Here is a 27,140-nt window from a genome sequence, read left to right as displayed (position 1 = left end):
GAAGCCCTACCCGACATAATGATTGACATTTTATGCCTGGGCCCAGGATCTTACCTCTAATAAATGAATTCATTTTCAGAATGACCAGTATGGAGGATGTGTAGTGGTGATATTTATTTTATATGTTCGTGGTGTGGCCCCTCAAAAAATCTTATTCTGTATTTTTTTTTTTAAATACTTTTACAATATTTAACCTTGCAGTAAAGTAAAAAAAAAATCCTTTGATTTAAAAAGAAGTCCTGCTAAGGTTAAATATTCTATCTGCCGAGTAAGCGAGGACTTTTTATTTGGAAAGATCATTTACTCTTTTTTTTCTATCATTTCCTGATTAGACTTTTTGCAGTATACCATTTTAATGTGATATTACTTTTTCAAACACTACAAAATGAAGGCACACAGTTAAAGAAGTACAATGAAATCAATTTATGTAAAACATGCACATATTTTATTTTCTAAACGACCTTGCAAACGTCACTTAAAACAATCGAGAACCACCCCATTTATAGAGGGTTAGACCCTGTAGGTCACCATTTTCAGTGCAGAACTGCAAAACTTTAACCTTGACGTCACAGTACTGCCATCTAGTGTATTTTTAGTCTAAAATGGAGTACAATCCATCTAATGCAATTATTCAATTACAATTTTGAATCGTCCCTCTGAAGAAAAGTGCACAATTCAAAATGGTGACTTCTGTAAGCTTAATTCAACAAACATCCTTTGATCCAATGCATGATTTTAGAGTCCTTATTTTAATTTTTTGTTTTCATAAATGTTTAGACTGAAAATAGCCACGCCACCATTAAAACCTTCCCAACAGCGTCAATCACAAAGGGAGCAATTCATATTTGGTCACACATGTGTTCATAATCCTGTTATAAAAACGAATCATGGAACTTGGAATCTCTTTGCAGTTAAAGACTCACTCATTTAGGGAGAAACACGTCAGTGGGAGAGAAAATTGCGAGCAGGTGGACAGAAAAAAAGCACCTTAAACGCATCACGTGCGATCTCAAATGGCCCGACTGGCAGGGCGTTAATGGTGTGTGAGTGTGTGTGAATGGGTCAGTGTGAAGCACATTTTAAAGCACTTGAGGTCTTCATTGACTTGAAAGGCGCTATATAAATGCAGACCATTTACCATTTAGACTGAAGAATAGGTTATGTATTTATTATTTACAATACATATTGGTTTTTCAGCCCTGCTTTAACATTTTCATATTCACATACCTGTCAACTATTTGATTATTTGCAATTGTGTATGCCGTAGTACATTTTTTGTACGGGAAAAAAAATGTTAAATGAAATGAAATGAAATGATCTGCATTTATATAGCGCTTTTCAAGTCAATGACTTCCCAAAGCGCTTTACATTGTGCTTCACATTTCCCAATAGCGGCCGTGATCTGTGCAGCCATGTAAGGCGCTAACCTGCTTATTGGGGGTATTGGGGGTTCAGTGTCTTACCCAAGGACACTTCGGCATGTAACACGGACAAGCCGGGATTCGAACTGGGATCCCTTAATCCTAAAACGATCGCTCTACCTCCTGAGCTACTGCCGCCCCAAAAAAAAAACACTGCTACGTATAACAAGCCACACTGAATTCACTGAAAGTGGGGAAAGATCTAAAAAAAAAAATATGCTGACATTTTTTTAGGGTTACCACAATAAACTTGTTTACACACATTTCTTTTGTTTTAATTCTGAAGTAGAAATCTCAATCACTCAACCCAGGGGCCATTTGCAGCCCGTGGGATGATATTGTTAGGCCCCATCGTAATATGTAAGCTTAATGCTCCAAGCCCCGGTGTCTAATATTTGACAACTACATAGCACTGTGTCTGGGCAAGACACTGAACCCCTAGTGCACCTAATAAGCAGGTAGGCCAATGCCACAGAGCACAGCGTGGAAGCGTGGAATCCACTGTGTGAAATAAATTCACAATTCTCGACCTTTGATTTTTTTTTTATAAAGATTAACATTGGTATGATAGTTCATATATTTTTGCCTAGTATTCAAATTGATGTTTTTTTTTTTTTTTACTGAATGAAAGTTTTTTGTACCACTAGAAAACACTAATTATTACACAAGGGTCTTAAACTAGCGGTAGCCAATTGTTGCCTGCGGGGTGATAGTTTAAGGCCCCAGCCTTAATGTGAAAGTCTAAAGGGACAGTATGTATTATTAAGCGCCTCGGGTGGGAAAATATAATTCATTAAAAAATAAAATACTGATTTAAGAAATCAGCAAAAATGCATAGCCTATGGAATAAATGTCCATGTTTTAAAATACTTTCATATACCTTATGTAACGTTAGCCTCACTTGGATGGAGCTGACATCATTGTTGGTCATCTTGCTGCTACAGATAACCCCAAAAACAAAAATGGATTTACTTCCTTTTCTTTTTTTCCTTGTTTTTGCCAAGAAAAGAAAGGGAAAAACTTTTTCTCGTTTTTCATCTCTTCTTTTCTTCTTCTTTGTTTTTCCCCTTTGTCTTTTTATTATCTTTTTCCCTTTTCTTTTTTACTTTTTTTCTTTCTTTGCAGAAGACTGGGCAAAAAAAATGTTGTGGTTTGGTCACTGTGATTCTCTGAAGTTTGTGTTTTTTAGCACTCATTTTAAGTTGCATGCAACAATAAAGCAACATCTAGTGGTCAAATAAGACACTGTCCTAAGTGCAGCATATGCAAATTATGGATTCATTTACAGTAGTTTGATAAGCAAAAATAAAACTCTCTCTTTCATACGGCAGGCAAGATATTCTCTGCTTGAGTTCACATTCAGGGTGGATTTAGAACAAAATACTGTTTTAAACACACCAAGTATTCACTTTCTAAATTTTCAACAAACTCTGGGATGTCTTGTGTCCAAGTTTTACTTGTTTGAGGGTTTGGGGTTGTAAAACCTCTTGACAATATTCAGATTTACTACGCTAAGTAAAATATACTCACAATTTAACAATACAGTGATCGTATAGTGATTTTAAACACCAGTTTACTGCAAAATACAAAAAAATAAGACAAAATTGCGTACTGAATGTCCCTGTATGCATCACTACCGTGCAACTGCGCTGCCCTCACAAAACTGCATTCTCACGCCAATTTAAAAAAATGAGTGCTACGTTGAAGAAGAAATTAAATAAGTGATTTTTACGTACAGCACGTGTGTAGGATTCGGCAACGGATACTGACATTACTACGATGTGTGTAAACTTCAGCTCTCTCCTCTCAAGTGTCAGTGATTGAAATGATGATGGGCACAATTCTTCTATCGGCGCATAAGTATATGTCAAGTCATGTTTATTTGTTTAGCCCTTAGTCACAAAAAGTCTCAAAGGGCTGCACAGACCACAGATTATTGCAAACCACAGTCTATTATTACACCATCCCCTGATCTAAAACCTACATGAGGGCAAATAATACACAGATATTGTCAACATAAAATATAGGTTATTCATATGCTATAGAATAGAAATGTGTTTTAAGCTTAGATTTAAACATTTCCACCGAGGTTGCAGATCAAATCTCAGGGGGAAGAGCATTTCACAGCACCGCGGTCCGAATGGAGAACGAATGTGTAAATATTTTTTCTTTCAAGCGTGTGGTTCAGATCTAAGATCTGGAGGAGCACTTAAGGATCGCAGGCTAGCTTGCCATCAAAACAAGAAAGTGTGATAGCGAAGGCCTGCAGGGCACACAGGGGGAAGGTGTAGTCCATGGAGAAGACGTCGTCGGAAACCCGTCCGAACTGCATCACGATGTAGTCGCCGTTCTCAGGGTGGATGATCTGGAAGTTTTTCACAGAGGGTTGCGTGACACGCCCGTTGAAGTTGAGAACGTAGGACAATGTCTGCTCGTTCCAGCTGGGGGATTTATTGACCAGGGTCACCAGCTTGTCTGTGTTGTTACTGGCATGGCGCGCTAGCAACGTTTCTTGCTCGTTTTTGGGCTGAATGGACACTCTTTCGTCGTTGTCCAGCATTCCCGGAATGATCACCGTCATTTTGCGGGGGCCTTGGAATCCAAGAATGTTCGTCTCGTAACAAATGGCCGCTAGCTCCTGTCGCAAGGATTCACACTCTTTGATAAAAGGCTTTTTGTCTGGGTTTTCTCCTCCATCATACACTATGAACTTTGTCCCCAGGACGTTGGACCTTAGCTTTCCAATGTAGCAGCTAGTATTACGAGATAGATTTGTCGGGTCGGTCGAGATGAGATAGTTGGATGTTTTGCTCCTCTTCCTTTTTCGTCCTGCCATTAGAAACACCCTCTTTCCGTCGTCCTTCTCCATGTGAAGGTAGTAAGTGGGGAACATTCCCTTTTCTATGCCTCTCCTGTCCCTGGTGACCCGACACTGTATAGTCACATCTCTGGGAGCGGGTCGCATGGCGAAGGCCTCCAGGTCCTCCAAGGATATCGGAGAAGCCGTCCCATTGGTGGCTTCGCTACCCGAAGACGAACTCTCCTTGTAGTTTGAGTTGAGAGATGCTAAACTCGGCGTGTTTTTCTCTGCTTTCTTCTTCTTCCTTTCCTTTGTTTCCATGCGGACATCTTCGTCCTTGCTGTCGTCGCTTATTTGGCACCTGGACGTGTCCAGATGTTTCTTTTCCCGGGAAGAGTCGCGAGATGGCGCCAGGGACTCGTCGTCGTCATCGTAGCCACTTTCAGCGTTTCCGTTCTTGGCTACACCGCTTTCAAGGTCTGACTCTAATGGGTCCTCTAAGTGCTTCTTTTTGCGCTTCTCTTTGGTGGTTTTGTCTATTGTCAGTCCTTGGGGGCAATCTTTCGTTTTGTCTTTCCTTTTTGTCTTCTCGGGTTTCTCCATGTCCCTTTCAGCATCATCTGGAGATTTTGGGTTTCCCTTTCTTTTTGCTCTTCTTGCCTCGTCCACATCTTTGTCCTCAGTTTTATCTTCCTCTTGTTCCATGTCCAAGTTGATCACTCCTGGGGTGAAGGGCTGCTCCGCAGACGTTTTGGCATCGCCCTCTGCCAGCAGGATGACGTCCATTGGGTTATCATGCGCATACTCCACTTGTTCGATCAGAGAAATGGTACTGAGGGACTGGCTTATGAGAAGCGGCGTCTCATCCGAACGAGCTTTTTGTCTTCGGTTTCTCTGGCGAGAGTCCGAATTGGCGACCACCATCTGGCAATCGGCACGCTTTTTCTGCTGCTTCTTCATTAGAATGGATCGCTGATTGTCCAGTTTCTGCTGCCGTAATTCGGGATCCTCCATCTGTACGCTAGACTCGAGCGAAATGCTTAAAAAATTTCAGAGATGGGATTGGAAGAAAGCAATCAAAGCAATCGAAAAAGGAATATGCGGGTGTGCGATGGCGGCCCCCAGCTCCATCTGACTGTCTGCTCACCTGCACGGAGCAGAAGGCAAAGTGGATTAAAATGGGATAATGTTCTTAAACAGCAATGGTGGCTCAGCAGGAGTGGACAAGTAAACCGAGCACGGGTGAGACCCAGACAACCCCCCCAAAAAACTTGTTTATATGAAAGAAAACTTTATTTCGAACATTAAGATAAAAGCAGGACAAAAACAATGAGTCAACAACAAAATAATGTTACATAACATGTTCGAAAAGGGGTAGTCAGAAGCAGATGCTTATTTTCCCTACCCCTTCATCTTCCCTATTAATTACATTCTATAGATATCTCCTCTTTTGTTTCTAATATAACAAAATCTCATGGATATACTTATTACATAGGCCAGATATCAATAATTATAACAATTACAATAATCACATATTTTATACACTAATCTTCGTAATACCCATCCCTCAACGTCATAATGCCACTAGTGACCAAACAGCACTGCGACACCAATGATAATAACAACAATAAAAATAAAAATAATATTTATAATAAAAGTTATGATATAATAATAGCAACAATAACAAAAAAGTTGACCATAGTCCAATCTCACCCATATCCCATTTTCTTCATCCCTGTATTTTGCCAGTAATGTTTTTTTGTATTTAAATTTGAACACATGAATAGTTGGACATTGTTTGATCTCATCTTGTAAATTATTCTAAAGTTTGACTCCACACACAGACACACACATACTTTTTCCTGGTTGTCCTCACCTTTGGGATTTTGAATTTACTACAGCCCCTCAAGTTATAATTTCCCTCTTTCCGAATGAATAATTTTTGGATGTTTTCTGGCACCATGTTTTTGTTGACCTTAAATAACAGTTGTGAAGTGAAAAATTATAATATCTCCAAGATGCTGTAGAAAGATCAAATATTTATTGTTTTAAGTGTCTGTTTCTATCGTCTGTGTTTTTCGTCCCATTTGACAACTAAACTTTGGATTACTTTCTATCCTATCGTTATGGGTTTTAACACACAAAAATGCGTTTAGTTGAGGAATCAACTCCTTGCCCTGAAGAAATCGTGGATGGAGAGCCGGAGCTAGCTAAGCGGCTAGCGGCGTTTTAAGTCTTCGGTACCGTCCGTAATCATAGTAAATGTGAACTCTCTACCAAATAAGACCGACGAACTAGCTGTGCTAGTGGAAAACATCAAAGCGCACAGGGAGTGCAGTTTGCTGTGTTTTATCCCTGGGCACAAAGATTTCCATCTGCCGCAGGGACGTCGAACTTTTGGACTGTAATATGTAAATATGTAAATACAGTTTTAAATAAAACTGTAATTCTCGTTTCAACCAAACATACCTGTAATTTAATTTAGTCTTTATTTTTCTGTAACTGTAACAGAATACAATGACATGTTTGTATCATAATTACGTAAAGCCGTTACATTTATTACGTTACCCGCCCAAGCCTGATCCTTTGTCAGAGAAGTAAAATGTTACCACAAGATATTTTGCAAGATGCAATGTTCAGACAATTTGGTATTCAGAACGGTAAATGGACTGCATTTGGATAGCGCTTTCAATCAGTCCTTGACGACCTCCAAAGCGCTTCATAATGCCACTTCACACTTTACCCATTCACAAACACACACACACAGTTACACGCCGATAGCCAGAGACAGCCATGCAAGGCACCTACCTGTCTATCGGGAGCCTTGGGGGTTCAGTGTCTTACCCAAGGACACTCCGACATTAAGTTTAGAGGAGCTTAATAAAAATAAAAAATAATTAAATTATTTAATTCAATTGAAAATTAATCGAAAGACATACATTAGAATCTAAATTACAATAATTGGATTTTACAACTCACATACGTAGTCCTTCATGGTTGATTCATTGATATATATTCTTACAATGTTTTTTTTTTATTTATTTCATACAGGTGTTTTTCCTGAAATATATTTGAGAAAGGCAGCTCGCCGGCGCAGTGGTCAGCGCGTGTGCGGCACAGTTCTGAGGTCATGAGATCGAACCTTCCTGTGTAGAGTTTGCATGTTCTCCCCGTGCTTGCGTGGGTTTCCTCCGGGCACTCCGGTTTCCTCCCACATTTCAAAAACATGCATGTCAGGTTAATTGGCCGGTCCAAATTGTCCTTGAATGAGCGAGTGAGCCGTCTGTCTCTGTGTGCCCTGCGACAGGATGGCAACCAGTTCAGGGTGTCCCCTGCCCACTGCGGGAAGATAGCTGGGATAGGCTCCAGCACCCCCGCGACCCTACTGAGGATAAGCAGTGTAGGTTTTGGATGGATGGATATTTGAGAAAAGGTATTTCCACCAAACCTGATGCGGCCCAACCTTACACAGACCCAAGGTCCGGCAGCCCGCAATAAAATCGAGTTTGATACTGTGGGTAAATAGGTCCCGCAATGTGTTTGAAAGTGTATTATCGCCAAAAGGTACAGTGTGTAATATTGGACCACTGGATGTATAGTGTTGTGCAACCGCTAAAGAATGCTAAATGCCCAAGAAAGAATAATAACTACGGAGACTCAGACACAACAATTATTCTCACTTTTTGCCCAACCTTTCACAAAGAACGATAAAAGAAAAGAAAGAGATTGGGGGAAAAGAGAAAAACATGAAAAAACCTAAAAAATTTAAAAAAAAGACAAAAAAAGGGCTAAAAGAAACAAGGTTTGGATAGAAGGAAAAAATGGAAGAACATAAAAGTAAAATCATTAAAGAAAAAAAGAAAAAGAAAAAAATAATACTTTAAATAAGCAAAAATCTATGTCATACCTGTCAACCTCCACGGCTTCATGCCATTACAAAATATTTTATTTTCCCTTACAAAATAATCTTACACCATATTTTTTTGTGTTTATTTATGTAGTTTAACATGTTATATTGTACATGTGTTTCGTTATATCATATATATTGTTAATTAACATTTTGTTGCTTGAAAATAAACCTGTTGAAAGAGGTTTATTTTAAAAAAGGTTCAAAAATTAAGTAGCTTGGACGTTCACCGTAGAAGGAAAAAATACATGCAAATATAATTGAGTAGAAAATAATAATATAGTAATATACTGATTAAAGGAATAACCACAAATCTGTCTTTTTTCATTTTCTCCTTTTATACTTCCTTTTTTTCTTAACTTCTTAATACAACATAATAATTCGTAATAGAATGCATCAAAGCAAGTGAGCCGTTTGAGAGCCGGCTCTCTTTAATGAGTTGAGCCGAAAAAGCCGGTTCTCTAAAAAGAGACGGACTTCCTTTCACTACATAACTACCACATGAAATGCGAGGCTGCAGACGCATGTGCGCAGTAGCATCAAACCGCTCGCTTAGTTTGCAACGAAAAAAAAATGATACCGAGATAGAGGCGAACTCGTTTGACTTGATTGATTTGACGTTTCGTGATAGTCGGTGTATACCGGATGGTACCCATAATTGACACATTTGTGTTTTTCCGTACAGATTTTCTTGTACGTCGTACACGTCTCAAAATGCATAATAAACATACTTTGCACGGCAATAACGTACAGGTTGACAGGTATGCTATGTAGTGAAAATCAAAGTGCGGCCACTATCGTTAATACAGTACTGCAATGTGATTTTGATTGACAGCGTGAGTAACCAATGATCAACAAGCCGGCGGTGTAGGGCGGGATTTTGTTGAGCGCAGCTGTGCACTTCAAGATGGCGAGCTTCAAATGTGCCTAACTGGATAAGACATGTATAACAGGTAGTTGGGGACTGGCGAGCTTGTTAAATGTGTTGGTGAGTATTTTTTAAGCCTGCCCAAAAGCGACATACTTAAGTATTGAAATAATGCAGTCTGTTGCATTGCACAATGGTCGCTTGTTCGACACTTAGCGTGAATGCTAATGCTAATCGGGCCTTGCGCTCTGCGTGGTAAAACATTTTTATAATTGATAAGTTTAAAGTTTTCACCTCACTGTTACTGCAAATGTTTATGCTTCACGTTTCGCGAATACTCAGCATAGTTGATAATTTTTCAGGGTCCGTGATCATATGTAAGCTGATTATACTCTCGCTGTCAATGTTTTTCATAGCTGCCAGAGGAGGAGTCGCCGGAGGATGGCTATCACTTTCTTGATGCAACATTAGGCTGAATGCATTGTGATTTCCAATAATTGAGACAGTGATTCTGAAAGCTGTCTACATTAATGAAAAGAACAATGTAGTCAGCTTAGCAGATTCATCTTTCATACATGTTCTGGAATGTGCTTCTGCATGCGTTGTACTTTTAGATAAAAACAAATAATCAGGTTAGTTTTTTTTAAAGATAATTCCCCATTTTAGAAGTGATTTAAACTCTGATTAAAAATAATGGAAATAGATGACGTACTACCACCTCTCCCTTTGGAGCCACCCAATGATTTTGGCCAAGATGAGGACAGAGCACCTCCACCACCTCCCCTGCAAACGTCCAGTGACGCAGAGGTAATGGACGTTAGCTCTGGTGGTGATGGATACATAAGCACCCTTTGGGATGGGGACGTAAAACCACAGGAGCGCCTCAGCTCTGACACACTTGTGTTCTGTAGCCAGCTCTCAAATGAGCCCAGTTCCTCGAAGCAAAGGTGCCCAAGAACAGCTCGTCACGCTCCCCCTGTAAATAATGTACTCCCAAATATCAAGCTACTCAGGGATGTTAAGGTTCGTATTAACTTTACTGACAGCAGCTGTAGCAAAGATAGAAAAGTTTTGTTCTCAGTTGAACAAGAAGTTGGCGATGATGGTTTAGACAACATTAACGGCCAATTGGATCTTTCGAGTGATCAAATTGTAGCTGATGATAGCTTGAAAACAGTACATGTAGGAGGTAGGCTGGAGGAGGCAGAGGTAGAGCTTGAGAACAGAGTAGAGTACGCCGTCCTGGATGAGTTGGATGACATATACGACAATTTCTTGGATGAAGAAAATGGTGGTTTTAAATCCGGAGCTGTGATTCAGCAGGAACAAGCAGAGGACGAGTCTTTGGCTTTTAACTTTGAGGTAAATCTGCCAATGTGTCATGTCTTAAAAAATCCTTTAAAAAAATGTGTTCTTGTCATTTCTGTCTTGGTTTACCTACTGATACATTTCTTCAATTCATTAGTAACAGCATAATCACGTTCTGCTGTGTCATTTTAGCCCAAGCACAATGTTTTTCAGTGTGGCTGACTTGAAAAGTTTCTATTTTTTTCTTTTTTTTTTGTATTTTGAATCTCATGGCCATTCTGTGAATTTTCAAGGAGGAATTCAACAATGACGTCGACACTTTGCTAAAAGAGGGCATGCCGGTCCCAAAGAAGATGCGTCTGACAGACGACAAATATAGTGGGGAAAGCGATCACCTGTCAGATAGTGAAAAAGGTGTTCAACCAATGATGACCAAAATCAAAACCGTCATGAAAAGTAAGTTCCATTAAAGATATCACCCATATATGTTCACAATGTAGCCGTGCATATTCTTATACTGCACCCCAAAATACTCACTTATGTTTGAATGTGTATTACTAGGCAGGGGGCGTCCACCCACTGAGCCACTTCCTGACGGTTGGATCATGACATTCCACAACTCGGGCATTCCAGTGTACCTGCACAGAGAGACGAGAGTAGTAACTTGGTCCAGGCCCTACTTCCTTGGCTCTGGCAGCATAAGGGTAACTATTGCAAACTTTGCTTCTGTTCCATCACAAAACAGTAACTTCCTGTTAGAGGTGTAATATTGATCTACAATCTGAAATGTGTTGCTTTGAACAAGGTCTGTCACTAGAGGTGAGATTTTCGGCCCGAAACCGACCTGAAATTTGGGTCAGCCCGGGCCCTTAAATGTTAATCATTAACTTGTGTTCAGGCTAGGTCGGGCTTCTCTCTCTCTCGCTGTTTTTTTCAAATTTGTGTTTCTTATGGTGATTAAAAACGGCTCTTCCCGCAGTTTACGGTTCATCATGTGCTAAGCTAGTTTATCTCTATTCTTCTCTATTAATGACCGGCCATTAATACCCGCGGGTTGGGTAGTTGGATAAACTATTCAGCCACTATTATAACAATTATTCGAAAAAAAATGTTTTTTCTTTTATATAGCATGAAGTTGATTGGAAAATGACAATAAACACTAGGGAAAAAAAATGTAACTACGAAAAATACATAATTTGGCACAGTGCTCAGTCAGTAGAAACATAAATAAATAAACCTAAGTCCATTTTTTTAGGGATGGGCAAATAAATTATAGACTTCATTTTGTTCAACTGTCCGTTTCTTCTCTAAATGTTTACTTTTAATTTGCCACATCAGCGCTAAAATGCTCCCATACTTAAGAAGTTTTGGTATGTGTACTTGATGTTGATGCCGTCAAGACAGAGATGTTATTGCGCTTGAGAGACTCAGCAGAGATTATATTAATGTAGACAGGCCCCATTACGCTGGAAAAACGTGTCTAGTGACAATAGTTTACAATAGAATTAATTGTCAACTGTTTTCATTATTGAAATGTGCCTTCCGCTGCAGCCGTGTTACAACAACACAGACAAGCATACGAGTTTGCGTATTTAAAAATACACCGGAAGTAAAACTGGGTTTTGCTGTGGTTTATTTAAGTATTAATTACAAAGTAAAACACACGGATAAAACTAAATTTAAAAAAATGTCGCGCAGAGTTTGGTACGCACAATTTTTACCCGGCAATCCATTTCAAACAAAATCTTCATCATTTGTTTCTGACCAGAACAGCTTTGTTAAATCTCCATTAAAAGGTTCACTTTTGGAGTCTCTATCCGTGCTGTGCAGCTCTTCGGAATTGATGCCGACTTTTATGAAAGCTCAAACAACAGTCCCGGCAGACACGTTAGCCCAAACGTCGACAATCCATTCTTTGCATTATGATCCGCTGAAAGTTTCTATGCCACCGTAGTCCTGGTCCGGATGGAGAAACGACTCGTTTTATGATACGAAGGCAACAAGACAATAACAATGACTTTCGATTGCTAGATACGCTACGGCATTATCATTCATGAGTACCTTTACAAACAAATGGACGCATTGCGTTTGACGCCAAGTGTCCTCTACTGCACAAGTTGTCGCATTTACACAGGAGAGGCATCGTAGTCACAGGAGATCGCATACCTATCGCATTTAGTTGGAAATGTGAAAAATCTCACAAAAACATCGGATTTCACTCAAATATGCTGTTAGTCTATGACTTGACCAAGGCTTGAACCTGTGACCTCCTAGTCTCGGCGGGCGCCCAAATCTAAGGCTACCGAGTTGGCCGCCTTGTGGGCGTGAAATTAATATCATCGTTGCAGTTCTGATTTACACATTGTGATTTATATAATCTAACAATTATATATTGGTTTTGTTTCTAAAACAACTCTAAACTCTGATTTAGAAACACGATCCTCCAACCAGCAGCATCCCCTGCTTGCACTATAGGAAAATGAAGGAGAAGGAACTGAATGGTGTCATGGAACCTCAAGCAGAAGACCCTGTTAAGCCCAGCGAGGAGTCAAATGGTGTAGAGAACGCCGGTGAAATGGCGAGGGCCGCTGAAAATGTGCCTGCATCCTGTCCTGCTGTTTGTGCCCCGGAGGGTGAGGGCATCACAAACGACAGTCCGCTTGGAAAAGAGGCCCTTCCTGTTGACATTGCTCAAGGAGCCCTCGGGCAAGTCAGGGCCAAAGTAGAGGTGTGCAAAGATGAGTCCATTGGTAAGAAGATAATTTTTCATTATTTTGAGAATTAAAGTCGGGTCGGTCAAATCCTTCGAGTTTAACCCTACTGTGGTCTTCGGGTGAAGAAAATGAGCCATCAATGTGTTAAATTGTTTAAAATTCAATTAATCTGTTTATACTATTGTTGTTCGGCTATTGAGTGACGATTCATTTTCATCTGGAGGGCAGGGCTTGCACACACAAAATAAGGACACCTGGAGAGTGAAATACTCATACAATTGCTTACTTTTAAATACTAGATCTTAACGAAAAAGGGCCTGCAGGGCTTGTGCTAGACTGGGGGAACCCGTGCAATGGAATACAGTATTAGTCAGAACGAGATGATTAAGGGCACTAAAAAATGTTTTTAAAAATTAACAAAAATTTTGTTGTTGTGTGCAGAATTTAAAGGGATATTGTTTGTTTATTTAGTGCCTCCTAGTGGTAAAGAAACTTGAATAATTGGAAAAGTACAATATTGATTTGACTAAAAAGAAACAATGCATGAACCATTCTTTAAGGTGCCTTTTCCTAAATAATTGGCTGTTGTGAAATTTGAATTAATTTTACCTAAAGGTCCGGTCACACAGCCTTTCACGGGCGTATCGAGGCTGAATCACGGCCAGAAATTTCTGCCCGTGAAGCAGACGCGGTGGAAAATGTGCAAAATTGTCTAAACCCGCTGTTTGCCCGTGGTATGCCCGCAAAACAGACTACTGTTCCGCGTCCTTATCGTGGGTAACCGCGGCTGCATCGCGTTTGACCGTGCTTACACGCGGTACACACGCTAATGCACGTGATAAGACCGCGATACAGGCGCAGAACAAACATGCTATGACCGTGCTCCACCCGCGATTACCCGCTAAAATTTCGCGTCCTACCCGCGTGTAACCACGTCTTTGCCGCGGCCGTAGCACGTCCTTGCACGTTCGTACCGCGTCTTTACCTCGTGTGTACCACGTGTGCCGCCCGCGGTTACCCGTGGTCTAAAGTTTTGAGCAGCGCAAAACTTTTTTGCGCGGCCAACCGCGTGTGAATTTCTTACCGCGTGTGAATTTCTTACCGCGTGTAAAGCACGGCTGTATCTCGTCTGAATCACGATCTCAAAGCGTCCAACAGCGTCTGCTTCACGGGCAGAAATTCCTGGCCGTGTTTCAGCCTCGATACGCCCGTGAAAGGCTGTGTGACCGGGCCTTTACATGAATACACGGGCACATAAAGACACAAAACCTTGCAAAAGTCGCAATCTGGTTCAAATCTTGAAAAAAATTGCAGCGCAACTCCTGATTTTTCCATGTATGAATAAATACTGAATGAATAACAAATATGATTGACTTCATCACTTGAAAGAAACTGGAAGTTGTAAGAGATTACATTCTAAATCATAAGCAAAATGGTGCGGTCATGTAACTTTTGTAACTATTTTGTACCCTTCCTTGTGCTTTTTAGCACTCTTTTGGCATTACAGCAACATTTAGTGGTCACATATTATACAGTGTCCCTTTTAAATGGGCTCTAATGTAAGGAAAATGTGCTGGACGACATTAAGTCAAAGTCGGCTTTATTGTCAATTCTGCTGAATAAACAGAATTGAAATTGTTTTTCTCAGCCCTCAGTGTCTAGAAGATTAAAAAAGACTATGCTAGGACACAGTACACTAAGACACACGAGTAGACAGTATGGCACATTAAGGTTGGGTTTTTTTCTGAAGCTGGTCTCTAATACACCAATGCACTCAAATACTTAACAGAACTTGAAGACTTTCGTCGATACCTTGAAAAGTGCTTTGATTTTGAGCAAGTGACTGTGAAGAAATTCCGCACATGGGCTGAGCGACGGCAGTTTAACAGGGACATGAAGAGGAAGCAGGCCGAGTCAGAGCGGCCCATCCTGCCCGCAAACCAGAAACTCATCACACTCTCGGTCCAAGATGCACCAAAGAAAGGTAACAGAATGTTTTGAATACAATGTTCATTTAACGTAATTGCTATTAATCATAATTCACTTTGATCTTTCTTGATGCCTGTCATACCGTACATTTAATATTTTTGTAGTACTCAAATTTTGAGAAGGTCCTTACTGTGATTGTGTGATGTTGTATTTGCCTAAGGCGGCTTACCTTTCATTATTGATTTATGTTTTATCCACTACTAACAGTTTTTATTTTCAAAATAATCTTGTGGGTGGCCTTCACTCGGGATGCACTGAAAGGAAAATGCAAAATGCTCGGCCTAAAGCTTAAAATAAAACACCTAAGATTATAAATACATATATAAATATTGTGTATTAAATTCGATTGTGCCTTTAATTGTGAAAAAAATCAAATCAAAACAAAGTGACTCAGAAGCAGTACCGTATTTTCTGGACTATAATTTGCTTTGGAGTTTTAATCGCACCAGCCGAAAAATGCATAATCAAGAAGGAAAAACATGTATAAGTCGCATCCAGAGTATAAGTCATATTTTTTATTAAACCCAACACAAAAACATAGATGTCATTTCGACCAGTCGGAATAAATGAATGGTATACTAACCATACACGTATGCATATCATAGACACGCTCGTATGCGTAGCATAGTAAGAGTTATTCAGATAACTGGAGAACATGCTTAGCCTGTTATCAGCTTCACTCCAAATCACTTAATCCAATGAAATATGAATTGTCAGTGTCACTTCTACCGGTAAACAACTTCTCCAAGGAAGACAAAAAAACGCTTACTCCGTCCACTTTGGAAAATGTCCCCTCGCATCAAAGCAAGGTTGAAATTGTCAATACAGGTCTAGAGCGCCCTCTTGTAATTTTGTGTGAAAATAACACGTGAAGTGATATACACTGGCAATCAAAATTGGAGAATAGTTTACAACCAATTAAATAACTCTGGGGGAAAAAATACATCTTTACTGCTCAGCAGTTGAAGGACATTTAGTTGTGTCTATACCCTGCTAATACAAAAGTTTTTCACAAAATGGATAAGGCATGTATTTTGCCAAAATGCACTGATGTAAATGAGAGAACACTTTGCTTCCCACTTAAGGGTTCTATTCCAGCACAAGATGCTAATTTGCTTGAATATCAGTCAACCCTTATTTAACTGGCATTTAAACTGCCATTTTTAGTGACTGTGCAAGATGGTGGGCCCTTCCAACGTGACTGAAAGCCTCTGGGAGCAGGTTGTCCAAATGAAAATGAATGGGATGACTCTATCAGCCATAGCAAGACAAGTTGATCGATCCAAATCTGTAATTTCAAGAATATAGATTCTTTACAAAACTACAAACTTATTCAAGTCCCCCTTGATAAATACAATACAAGACAAGACAGTTCACTGCAGAGGCTGTCTATGGGTAATCGTTTTCACACTGCAGGTGGAAGTGCTCGCCAGTTCAGTTCTGAACATGCTAAGGAGCCGTCTCGCCGTTTTTTGGACTAGAGGCCCACACATCAGTGACCAAACCTCTCTCAGTAGTAAAGCTAATCAAGAAGCTAGACTGAGATTTGCTGATGAGCATGTTGTGTGGACCAAGGAGAGCTAGTCCAGAGTTTGCATCAGTGATGGAAATAAATTGTATTTATTTGGGTCTGATGGGAAGCATTTTGTTCAGCAACACATTGAAGAAAGACTAAACCTAAAGTGTGTATAAAAATTGTCAGTGAAAGATAGAGGCGGAAGTATCATGGTTTGGGGCATGTTTTCTGCAGCAGGGTTTGGGCCGCTTGTACATCTTCATGGCCAAGTGAATGCAAATGTTTAGCTGGACCTTCTTCACAGCACATGGTTCTTTACTCGCGTTCATCGCACAATCTGCTTACAGTCTTCATGCAGGACAATGCTCCATTTCACACAGCAAAACAGGTGAAGGGTGAAAACATTGAATTAATGGCACAGCCCTTAGTCCCAATCCCAACCCAATACAGAACCTCTGGAAAATCATAGTTGACAAAGTTATGGTCAAGAAACCCACTACAATCACTAAGCTGTGAAGGATCCTGGAAGAAGAATGGAGCAAAATCACACCAGAGCATTGTGAGAGACTAGTGCTATCATCTGGGTGCTCATGGCTGAAGTCAATCACAGCAGTGGCCTGTACACTTTGAAATGCTGACTGTTGTAACCTTGAGAATTTTTTTTTTCCCTGCCATGTTTATGTTCTCTAATTTTGATCACTGCATTTTCTCAAAAATATTTTATGGTTACTGCCTTTAATCATTTTGTGAAAAATTGTTGTAGTACCATGATATAGTCGCAATAAAATGGCATTTAACTGTCAATTAGTAAAGATGGTATTGTATCAAAATTATTAAATTTTTAAAGGTTACTCTCTAATATTGATCTCCAATGTACTCATAAATATTAGAAAGTGTTTATAATTTTCACGTGTAATTCTCACCAGAGTAAAGGTAAGATCTTGGGCCCGGGCTTAAAATGTTAAGCTGGGCTTCTCTCTCGCCTTTTTTTTTCTTTTTCTCCCCTCATAGAGGATCTTCCCAACATGCACTTACTTTTACTTAAGTAATTATTTAGATAAAGAATATTCTGACTAAACTATCACGAACTTCAAATGACTTAATCCCAAAAAAATGTTCCGCCTCGTGTCGGGGTAAAAAATGCGCCGCCTTCTCTTCCACTTCGCTCACGTCAAATGTCTTTTCCACTTCTTGCCGATAGCTTCCAAGCTTTACAAACTTTCTGGTTTTTGGCCAAATATTTCTCTATTTGCAGCTTTCAATCTGCAGAAAACCCTTTTCTGTTTGGTGCCAATTCGTTCAGTTTCACTTCCTTTTCACTGCACGTCGGCGCCAAAGCGTGAGTTTTGGCGCTGCACTTTGACTGCACACTTGATTTGAGGGACCCGGCCCCAAGTAAACCCCAAGTTGCTTAGTTCAGTCGAAACGCAAAGTACAGCGCCAAAATACACATGGCGGAAGTAAAGCTTCGTGTTTACTTCGGCGCTGAATTAAAGCGTCAGGTTTTTTCGGGCTCGGTTATCAAATCATGTTAATCCGTCGGGTTTGGGCAGGTTCGGGTTTATATTCAGATTCAGATCTACTTTATTGTCATTCTAGTACACGTGTATACAGAACGAAATGTCGATACATCTGACCCGCACAGTTTCCTTGAATGTACAGATATAAATAAAATGTTGTATTGAGTTGGAGTATTGAGTACTAATAATATACTAAATAATTATGGCTATGTATAGTATTTTAAAGTAGCGCAAATAGTGCAAGAGGAGCAGCTAACCAGATGTGCAAAATGGGCAGTCATACCTGCTACTGTCCATTTTTTTATTTAACGTAAATTTAAAAAAAGTTCACCCATTGAAATAGACAGGGATCAGAATGGAGATTTTCATTTTCAGCTGAAATAGCCAACAGCATTTATCTTATTTGCTATGTGAAAATTGCACTAGAATGAATTAAATCCAACAAAACAGAAACCTTGTATTTTATATATATATATATATATATATATTTAAAAAATAATAATATATTGACATTAAAAGCATTTGTAATATTGAACATGATCATGATGATACAAAATAATTTATTTTAATCATGTTTATAACAAATTTTAAATTTTGTTTATCCTGTTCTAAATATTGTATAAACACAAAAGATAAAATCATTTCATAAAAAAATAGATTTATAAATACCTCAGATTGGGATTTTCTGTCACGCAGGGGAACCAGTGGTTGACTGCTGCTAGTATTTGAAGTGGAAGGATTTGGAATGGCCAATAATGTTGAACCGGTGGTGTTACTGTTAGTTTCACTGCCGATTTTAAATGCGGATCCGAGTGCATAATTTGATCGCCGGCAAGCTATTTTTGCTTTGTGCTTGTTCATTTTAGCATGATCGATCAGTGCCACACAACCTCGCGTACCATAATTGATCAGATCGACACAGTATAGACACTTTGCTTTCCCTGGAACATCACACTTTGCGATGAACTGGCTCAAAGTTTCTGTAACTTCCTCGATCTTTGCGCCGATTTTAACGTTTACTGTGACAGTCTTCTCCAGCCACGACCACTTAAATTTATTCTTGATTCCTTTATCAATCTCGGAGACAAAAGCCTCGTCTTCTTTTCTTAGTATTTTCATATTTACTTTTTCAAACACTCATTTCACCGTTTGAAAAGACCGGAAGGAGCGCCATGTTTGAGAAAGCCAATGCTCTGAACAAAAGCTCCGCTGATTGGTTATCAGCGAACCTATAGACCAATGGTCTAAATCAGGGGTCGGGAACCTTTTTGACTCAAAGAGCCATAAAAGCAAAAAATATTTTATTTTGGGAAAGAGCCACACCATATATTATGAGACAAATTTACTAAATTGCTAAACCCGCGCCCCAGACAAAAGCTTAGTCTTCAGCACATTTATTTTTGATGATTTGATAAAAATTATGAAAAGAGAATAATGCCAGAGCCCCTGTCCCAAATTCAACAAACAGACCACTTTAAACTTGTCTCTTTCTTGCAATTACTCAAGATCGGTTAAACTCCTTTTGACCCTTTTTTTCATACATATTGGTTTCAAAACCAGATGCAAGCATTTATTTTGTAAAAACGTCACAACATTCTGAGAATAGGGAGCCTTATGTGCTTACCTTTGGCGAGAGATGGGAGGGAATGCTTGTACTTTTTGCATAGCTCCACCCATCCCTCCCACTCACCCAATCAAATGACTAAGTTCTCTTCCGGTGTTTTGGCGTATTTACAGTTCTGTGGATTCATCATAAAGTATCTGAACACTGAACACAGATTATATAGTGAACTTTTAAATAAAGGATTCTTTAGCGTTGTACAGCCAAAACGAGTTTTTTTCCCCCCCCTTTTTTTGTGTGACACCTTGACTGTAAATCTTAGTGAAAAACGTGCCCTATATATACTGCGAAGTGTTTCATTTGCATTTAGCTTTGGTTTGGCTTTACGTGTACCTGAATAGGATAGACAATCTCGATTTTGAACAAGATGGAGAAATTTTGCATGCAATCAAATTGGTCTCTGAGCCATAGGTACTCATAGAAAGAGCCATATATGGCTCGCGAGCCATAGGTTCCCGACCCCTGGTCTAAATGCTAACTTGGGGTGATGAAACAGTCACGTATCATACCTCACCCCCCCAAAATATTTTCTCATCGAATTTAGACGATTGACGGGAATGACCTTTGGGGTTCAAAAACAGCGGAAATCCGCGGATCCGCGGAAAATTCTGATCCCTGAATAGATATTCTTAAAAATGCATTTTCCTGCTTAAATCCACAAATGCAAAATTTATCCTATTGTTGTTTTAAACTGGTGAGGCAACAGATTTGGGGGAAATTTTCCTATCAATGTAAAATATTTCAAGCATATTCTGGGTTGTTAAATGTGGGTGTGATTTATGTTTGCAGTACTACCAAACACTAGAAATATTTCTCGGTTACTATGCCAAACTACAAAATGCGCATTTTCTATGAAAACTGAAAATTGTTTAAAACAAATCCAGCAATGTACATTATTGTATTGATAATGTTGGTTATTTACGGTGGATTTAAGACGTCTGGTGTACACTTGCAGTAACATCAGGTTTGGTTTGGGGTTTCTTAGGTCCAAAAAACACTTTCTACTCAAAAATGGCTCTCTTAAAGGATATTGCAAAAACATCTTTAAAATCTTAAGTCTCTTTATACATTCTGAAATATGATTTTCAACGTTTGACATCTTTGTGTTATATGTTTGATATTTTGTCCTTTATCTTCAATATCAAAGCTTCCTGAGCAAAATAGAAAACAATTGCAAATCACAAGCAGCACGGCGGCGCAGTGGTTAGCGCTTGTGCGGCACAGTTCATGTCATGGGAACCTGTTGTGGGTTCAAATCCAGCTCCAGACTTCCTGTGCGGAGTTTGTATGTTCTCCCCGTGCTTGCGTGGGTTTCCTCCGGGCACTCCGGTTTCCTCCCACGTTCCAAAAACATGCATTTCAGGTGAATAGGCCGGTCCAAATTGTCCCTAGGTGTGAATGACCAAATGAGTTGTCTGTCCCTGTGTGCCCTGCGATTGGCTGGCAACCAGTTCAGGGTGTCCCCTGCCCACTGCCCGGAGATGGCTGGGATGGGCTCCAGCCCCCCCGCGACCCTAATGAGGATAAGCGGTACGGCTAATGAGATGAGAAGTGTCATTTTTGCAGATTGAAATTATTGTATGTGTAAGAGATCTTTTATATTGACTTATTTTCTATTCATCAGAATTTGTCATCAATCCCAATGGGAAGTCTGAAGTCTGCATCTTACATGAATATATGCAACGTGTTCTTAAAGTCCGGCCTGTTTACAGCTTCTTTGAATGTGGTAAGTTTTGCCTTGAGAAATCGAATGACAGCCCCTGAAACTTTTAAGTTGATTTCGCAAGCGATTTTGTATTAAATCATTCCTCTTTTTATTCCCGGCAGAGAACCCAAGTGAACCCTTTGGCGCATCTGTCATTATAGACGGAGTCACCTACGGCACAGGGACAGCAAGTAGTAAAAAGCTTGCCAAGAATAAAGCCGGTAATTTGTTAACGTGACACAGTGGGGTTGTGCATTACCCGACCTCATATAAAGTGGTGTCACAGTAGTGCGCCGCAGTATTGCTTTAGTGATCTGACTCGGGCAATTTTCTTTATGCCACAGCGAGAGCTACACTGGAAATACTTATACCTGACTTTGTGAAGCAGACCTCGGAGGAAAAGCCTATTGAGGCGGATGACCTTGAGGTACATTTTGATCGTCAACTCAATTCCATGAATCTGAACTTGCTTTCACATTGAAGTTTTTCTCCCCAGTATTTTAACCATATCAGTATAGAAGACTCGCGAGTGTATGAGGTGACCAACAAAGCAGGGCTTCTGTCACCGTATCAAATTCTTCATGAGTGCCTTAAAAGGTAGGTGCAGCACTAAGTAGCATAAACATTAAGCAGTGATGCTTTGTACAATAATATTATTATTCGTTATTCTCTACAAAAAATGACTTTCTAGGCTCAAAGATCCTTTGCAGGTTGAATCATTAAAGTTAAAGCCTTCTCGTTGCTTCTACTCTTGACTTAAAGCTTTAAAGATGCTACACCTCTCCATTTAAGCTTTAACTGTCCTCTGTTGAGTTATATAGAAGTTCTTCTAGCTGTTAGTTAAAGCACTGTTAAAGATGAACTTATTCAAGTTTCAAAAAGGCTTTAACTCATCATTTAAGGCTCTTTAAAGCTATGGTAACTCTTGAGTTGAAGCTTCAAAGCTCAAATGTTGCTTTAATTGTTGAGTTCAAGCCTCAACAGTACTATGTTGAATTAATGATATAAAAGATGTATAGCTATCAAGTTGAGGCTTGAAAAGTGCTTTAGCTATATGAAGTTAAAATTTAAAGGTCCTCTGTTGAGTTGGAAATAAAAGTGCATTGAATGTTGAGTCATAGCTTTAAAAGTGCTTTAACTGCTGGACTGCTGGACGTGCAAAAATGTCATCCCCCTCTGACCAGATGATGACGATGGGACTTTATCATCTTTTTGAAAGGATTAAGCTCTGTTGAGGATTTATAACTTTCTATTTCTATTTGTCCATATGTCGCGACTCTCACCAAACTGCTTAACTACCCCTACTCACAATATTGGGGCGCCTACACACACTCATTCGACATAAAAAGGAAACACTAGGAAGTGGGGGCTTCCTTGATGTGTTGATAAATATCGGATCAAAGCCACCCCTGCCATCTAATGGTTATTTATCACACTGAAATAATTCCCAGAGGCTTGATACTTACTGAAGAGTAGCAATAAACCCCTTAGTAATATATATATATATATATATATAAAATTTATTTTTTTATGTTTTTAAATACAACTTATTTTTACATTTTGGTACTTAGGGACTATGCTGCTAAAAGTGTATTTATACGTTATGGCATTGAATAGGTTAGGCTTTAAATTTCAAAAGTTAAAGCCTGCTTGAACTCTTGAGTTAAAGATTTAGGGCTTCTCAACAACACGCAAATAACTCTAAATTATACCATTCCTGGAATAAAAATGGACATGAGTACCCCCAATAATAAGATGTATAATAAATTCATGGAATCTAAAACAATGGTCAAGCATAACTGGGCTTTTTTTATATCTTCCATTTTTATCAGGCTATTCTCTTCCAGCTGTTCTATTTATGTAAATAACTTTCTATTTTCTGATGTATTTTTGGTGGATGACATAGAAACCATGGGATGGGAGACACAAGCATCAAGTTTGAGGTGATACCAGGGAAGAATCAGAAGAGCGAATATGTGATGACTTGTGGGAAGCACACTGTGCGTGGTTGGTGTAAGTGCTTTTTTTTCTTTTATTTTCATCAATTTCGAGTTTGTCATGTAAAGAACATTCATCTAAATTGTTTTGTTTTAATGGTTCCAGGCAAAAACAAGAGGGTCGGCAAACAGTTAGCATCTCAGAAGATTTTGCAAATGCTTCACCCTCACGTGAAGAACTGGGGCTCACTGCTGAGAATGTATGGCCGAGAGAGTAATAAGATGGTCAAAAAGGTGCGTTAGTTTCTTCAGAGTTCACCAGCGTGGCACTTCCTAAAAGTATTTGCTGAGTAAATGTCTCTAACCCAGATGAACTCTTTATCATTCAGGAAAGCTCGGACAAGAGCGTGATAGAGCTGCAGCAGTTTGCTAAAAAGAACAAACCTAACCTGCATATCTTGAACAAACTGCAGGAAGAGATGAGGAAACTGGCTGCAAAAAGGGTAAGCGGTTGATGTTGAAGTTTGGGTTGAAAACCTCCAGTGTTTCCCATAGATAAGATTCTGGCAGACGACCAGGTTTTAATTGATCTCAGCAGAGTCTCATAAACTTTTATGATGAAAAAATAAAACATGTTTAAATATATATAAATACAAAGTTAATCAAAATTTATTTTCGATTTCTCATTGTATAAAGGATTGCAAACGCCATGGTGTGTATTTTTGTTGCGTATCTCTCGGTCAAAAGAAATGTTGGTCGATTTATGTTTTTCCCGCCCTGCCTGCACTGTGATTTGACAGCTGGGTAAAATGTGACATTGGCGAGCGTCATGTTTTACCAACGTTTTTCAACGACCAGGATAAAGGTTTAGCGTCGAATGTTCTTTGCAGAAAACCTGCCCAGCGCCTTGTCGCACTGCCGGCACTTTTAACACTGTGAAAATGCAAGCCTTTAGAATAATTGGCTCGGAGCAGGGAAAAACTTTAACCGTAGTTCATAAGTTGCACATTACAATAACCTCCTGTTAACCATTGAAGAAGAACCGGCATCCTGTCATAGCAGCAATCACAAAAGCAGCAGTACTTATATTAAACACCAATAGGAGTATTACATTTAATTCAATTTAAAACTCCTATCAGAAATTTGGTCTGTTTGTCATGGTTCACGGTTCCCTTTACCGCCCTGGGTCGTCAGGGCACCACTTCCTGTGGTGTGTCCTGGGCGCCCATTCCTCTCCAGGCCGGTTACCAGTAGCATTCGAAGCCTCCTGATCTGACTCTGATACAGCGCCATCATTTGTTCGCTGTTGTTTTTTGGTGTCTAGTTTCATCCCGCTCTTCAGAGATGAGCCAGAACTATGATAACCTAAAATAGTACAGCAGGCAGATCCAAAGTCCAGCCTGGGGGCCAGTTATGGCCCGTGATCAAATTTTTTTACTGGCTCGCTGCCTTATGTGGCCCGCCAGTAATGTTGACCGCAGTATAAAATGAATTTGTACCAGAATGGTAAATGGTCTGCATTTATATAGCGCTTTTCAAGTCAATGGCAGTAGCTCTTTGGCCACCTTGCCATGTGCTTTCTGTGAGAATTTTAGCCCACCCCATTTCTGACATGGCGACTGTAAATAAAAAAGGAAAGTTGACCGTGAGAGCCGCCGCTTCCAGGACAAGTGGAAATTAGAGGATTTACTGTATTTGACTAAAATCTGAAATAACGGTGTCTGCCTATTTTGCCAAGAGACTCTGGCTGTTTTCAAAGAATACAATATCAAGAGCCACTGACAGATGAAACACACTGATTAAAAAAAAAGCTAACTAGAAACGCACGCTGTAAAAAGGAGAAGTAACTGAAAGGTGTCTTAATGACACAGCATGCTACATAGGTGAGCTACGAGTTCATGACGCAGATTGCCAAGCACTGCAAACCTTTCAGACGGTGAATTTACTAAAGACTGTTTAAATAATGCCAGGCTATAGAGTTGGCTTTACACATTTTCAGCTTACCAAATCTTGGCCCACCTTCTGAAAAGTTTGGACAGCCCTGTAGCATAGCAACGTCATCAGGACAAAACTAGTTATTATTATTCTGATCAAATGGTTGATGGATTGGATCCCTTAACCACTAGGGTCATAGATGACGAGCAGGATATTTTATTTCCCATTAAACTCTTGTCCTTTTTTAACCATGCTTTATAGGTGTGATTTGTTTGCCTTGGCATTGCCTTTCGTAACTAGTGTATAGATGTTCAATAGTCTACAAGGGCATGCATTCATCACCGATCAAGCTTCTTTAATTTGCTCTAAAAAGTGCAACAGATTGAGACATTTTATTTTAAAACGTACAAAAAAAAATTCGGGGCACCATGCCCCCACACCCTCCGAGGATGTCCAATCACCAAAGGCCTCACTAGATTCCATTGGGAACACTGACTTCAGAAAAGTTGGCAACCTTTATCTTCATATTGGTTTGATTTATTTCTATAGGAAGAAACTAGGAAGAAACCCAAGATGACCATCATGGAATCAGCCCAGCCGGGAAGTGAACCACTCTGCACCGTCGATGTTTAAGCAGACGGCTCTCGCTCAATTTCAGCACTGACATCATCGCTATGTAGGATCACATGATTGGGTTAGAACCGCTTGCTCGTTTTGTCTGTGTATAGTTAAACGTGTTTGCAGACATCATCAGGGTAGGACAAAATGCACTAAGAGACCATAGCGCAAATACCATCTACCTCTCGATATGTCCCAGTAATGGTACAAGGAGAAAGTCAACCGGGTTGCAGATACGACACCATGTCGGAAACATTAAGTATGCATGTCTGACTGCAAGACCCGCCACCTCCCACCGTTTGGTTTTTAAGTGTCTTATTTGCTCCATTTTTCAGATTATTCATAGCGCGTAACATCATGGAAAGGGATAACTCGTATTTATAACATTGAATGGGAAGCAAAATGTGTTTTCTTGCCTGTTTGGGGGGTACAAATGTTGTTTTTTAAGTGACTTGCATGCTTGAAAACGTGCAGTGAAGTGGTGACTACTCTTTTTGTGCACTTGTTTTTTGTCCCAACGGATTTGTCACCCACATTTTAACTCACAAAGTTCTTTGATTGAATCATGGCTTTGCAACGCTTATTTGAGTATGCTATGCAGGCCTTTAACATTTCATTACCTTAGCATTTTTTAACCTAAATTAAAAGTAAATCACGTTTCCTTGGCTAATTTATTTCGTCAAGGGCTTTGAGTGTGTTGATTGGACCTAAAGCTTGGTCAGGAAATATTAAGACCAAGCTCCCTCTACAAAATAAAGCATTTACCCAGCAGATTACTATTTTTTTAAAGTGACGTATGTCCACATCATGTGTTAAGATGTCTTAATGTACTTTCCATTATTTTGTATGTTTTTTGTGACTGCTGGCATATACGTAAGTACATCGTGTAGATAGTAACCTTGGCAAACTCTGGCCATCATGTCGTTTTGTCTAACACAAGCTTCTGAATCTGTATACCAAAGCCTAAAATCCAGTCGTATGCATTTTATAGACTACCTAATGCTGCTGCGAAACAATAACCGGATTTATCTCCCCCCCACCGCCCCCCCCCCCAAAAAAAAAAAAAAAAAAAAAAACTGCGCTATAATAGACTGCTGTGCATTGCATTATGTGGATGTCAATTGTGCAGCTGTTTTGGTATTGCTTAGTTTTAAAAAAATGTTTTTTTTTCCAGCTCGTGTTTCTCGTTTTGCCAAATGTGAGAAATGCTCTAAGATGTTATGCTTTTTGCTTGCACTTGTGATTGTTTTGAAGATGGTGTTGCCTAAAAAATGTTCAAGT

At 39.6% G+C, this 27,140-nt stretch overlaps 2 protein-coding genes across 3 annotated transcripts; one reads left to right on the top strand and one right to left on the bottom strand.

Annotated features, from left to right (window-relative positions):
- Window positions 1–1,568: 1,568 nt before the first annotated feature.
- On the bottom strand, window positions 1,569–5,368 carry LOC148365147 (tubby-related protein 3). Its single transcript, XM_088335593.1, has one exon. The coding sequence runs from the start codon at window positions 5,233–5,235 to the stop codon at window positions 3,631–3,633; it is 1,605 nt and encodes a 534-aa protein (XP_088191719.1). The 5' UTR covers window positions 5,236–5,368; the 3' UTR covers window positions 1,569–3,630.
- Window positions 5,369–9,000: 3,632 nt separating this feature from the next.
- Window positions 9,001–26,897, top strand: dgcr8 (DGCR8 microprocessor complex subunit). Of its 2 annotated transcripts, XM_088335592.1 has the most exons (15): window positions 9,001–9,116; window positions 9,413–9,628; window positions 9,700–10,358; window positions 10,598–10,760; window positions 10,866–11,008; window positions 12,736–13,054; window positions 14,808–15,002; window positions 21,289–21,390; window positions 21,492–21,590; window positions 21,714–21,796; window positions 21,866–21,966; window positions 23,276–23,382; window positions 23,473–23,600; window positions 23,696–23,809; window positions 25,791–26,897. In XM_088335592.1, the coding sequence occupies exons 3-15, from the start codon at window positions 9,807–9,809 to the stop codon at window positions 25,872–25,874; spliced, it is 2,190 nt and encodes a 729-aa protein (XP_088191718.1). In that variant the 5' UTR covers window positions 9,001–9,116; window positions 9,413–9,628; window positions 9,700–9,806; the 3' UTR covers window positions 25,875–26,897. The 2 variants fall into 2 exon arrangements, with proteins under 2 accessions (XP_088191718.1, XP_088191717.1); XM_088335591.1 differs by having other exon boundaries at window positions 9,413–10,358.
- Window positions 26,898–27,140: the final 243 nt, after the last annotated feature.

Source organism: Urocampus carinirostris, chromosome 5 (genome assembly GCF_059441175.1).
Source record: "Urocampus carinirostris isolate Australia breed hairy pipefish chromosome 5, RoL_Ucar_1.0, whole genome shotgun sequence".
In the NCBI taxonomy this organism is placed as follows: domain Eukaryota; kingdom Metazoa; phylum Chordata; class Actinopteri; order Syngnathiformes; family Syngnathidae; genus Urocampus; species Urocampus carinirostris.
Note: the sequence above shows the minus strand (reverse complement) of the source record. Positions and strands in the feature narration are given on the sequence as shown.

What these genes read in the sequence shown, in the direction of transcription:
- LOC148365147 (XM_088335593.1), bottom strand. Translation starts at nt 5,235, where the DNA reads ATGGAGGATCCCGAATTACGGCAGCAGAAACTGGACAATCAGCGATCC.
- dgcr8 (XM_088335591.1), top strand. Translation starts at nt 9,690, where the DNA reads ATGGAAATAGATGACGTACTACCACCTCTCCCTTTGGAGCCACCCAAT. An exon ending in TTGGCTCTGGCAGCATAAGG is followed by an intron (nt 11,009 to 12,735) that starts GTAACTATTGCA and finishes ACTCTGATTTAG; the next exon opens with AAACACGATCCTCCAACCAG. An exon ending in TTACAGCTTCTTTGAATGTG is followed by an intron (nt 21,391 to 21,491) that starts GTAAGTTTTGCC and finishes TATTCCCGGCAG; the next exon opens with AGAACCCAAGTGAACCCTTT.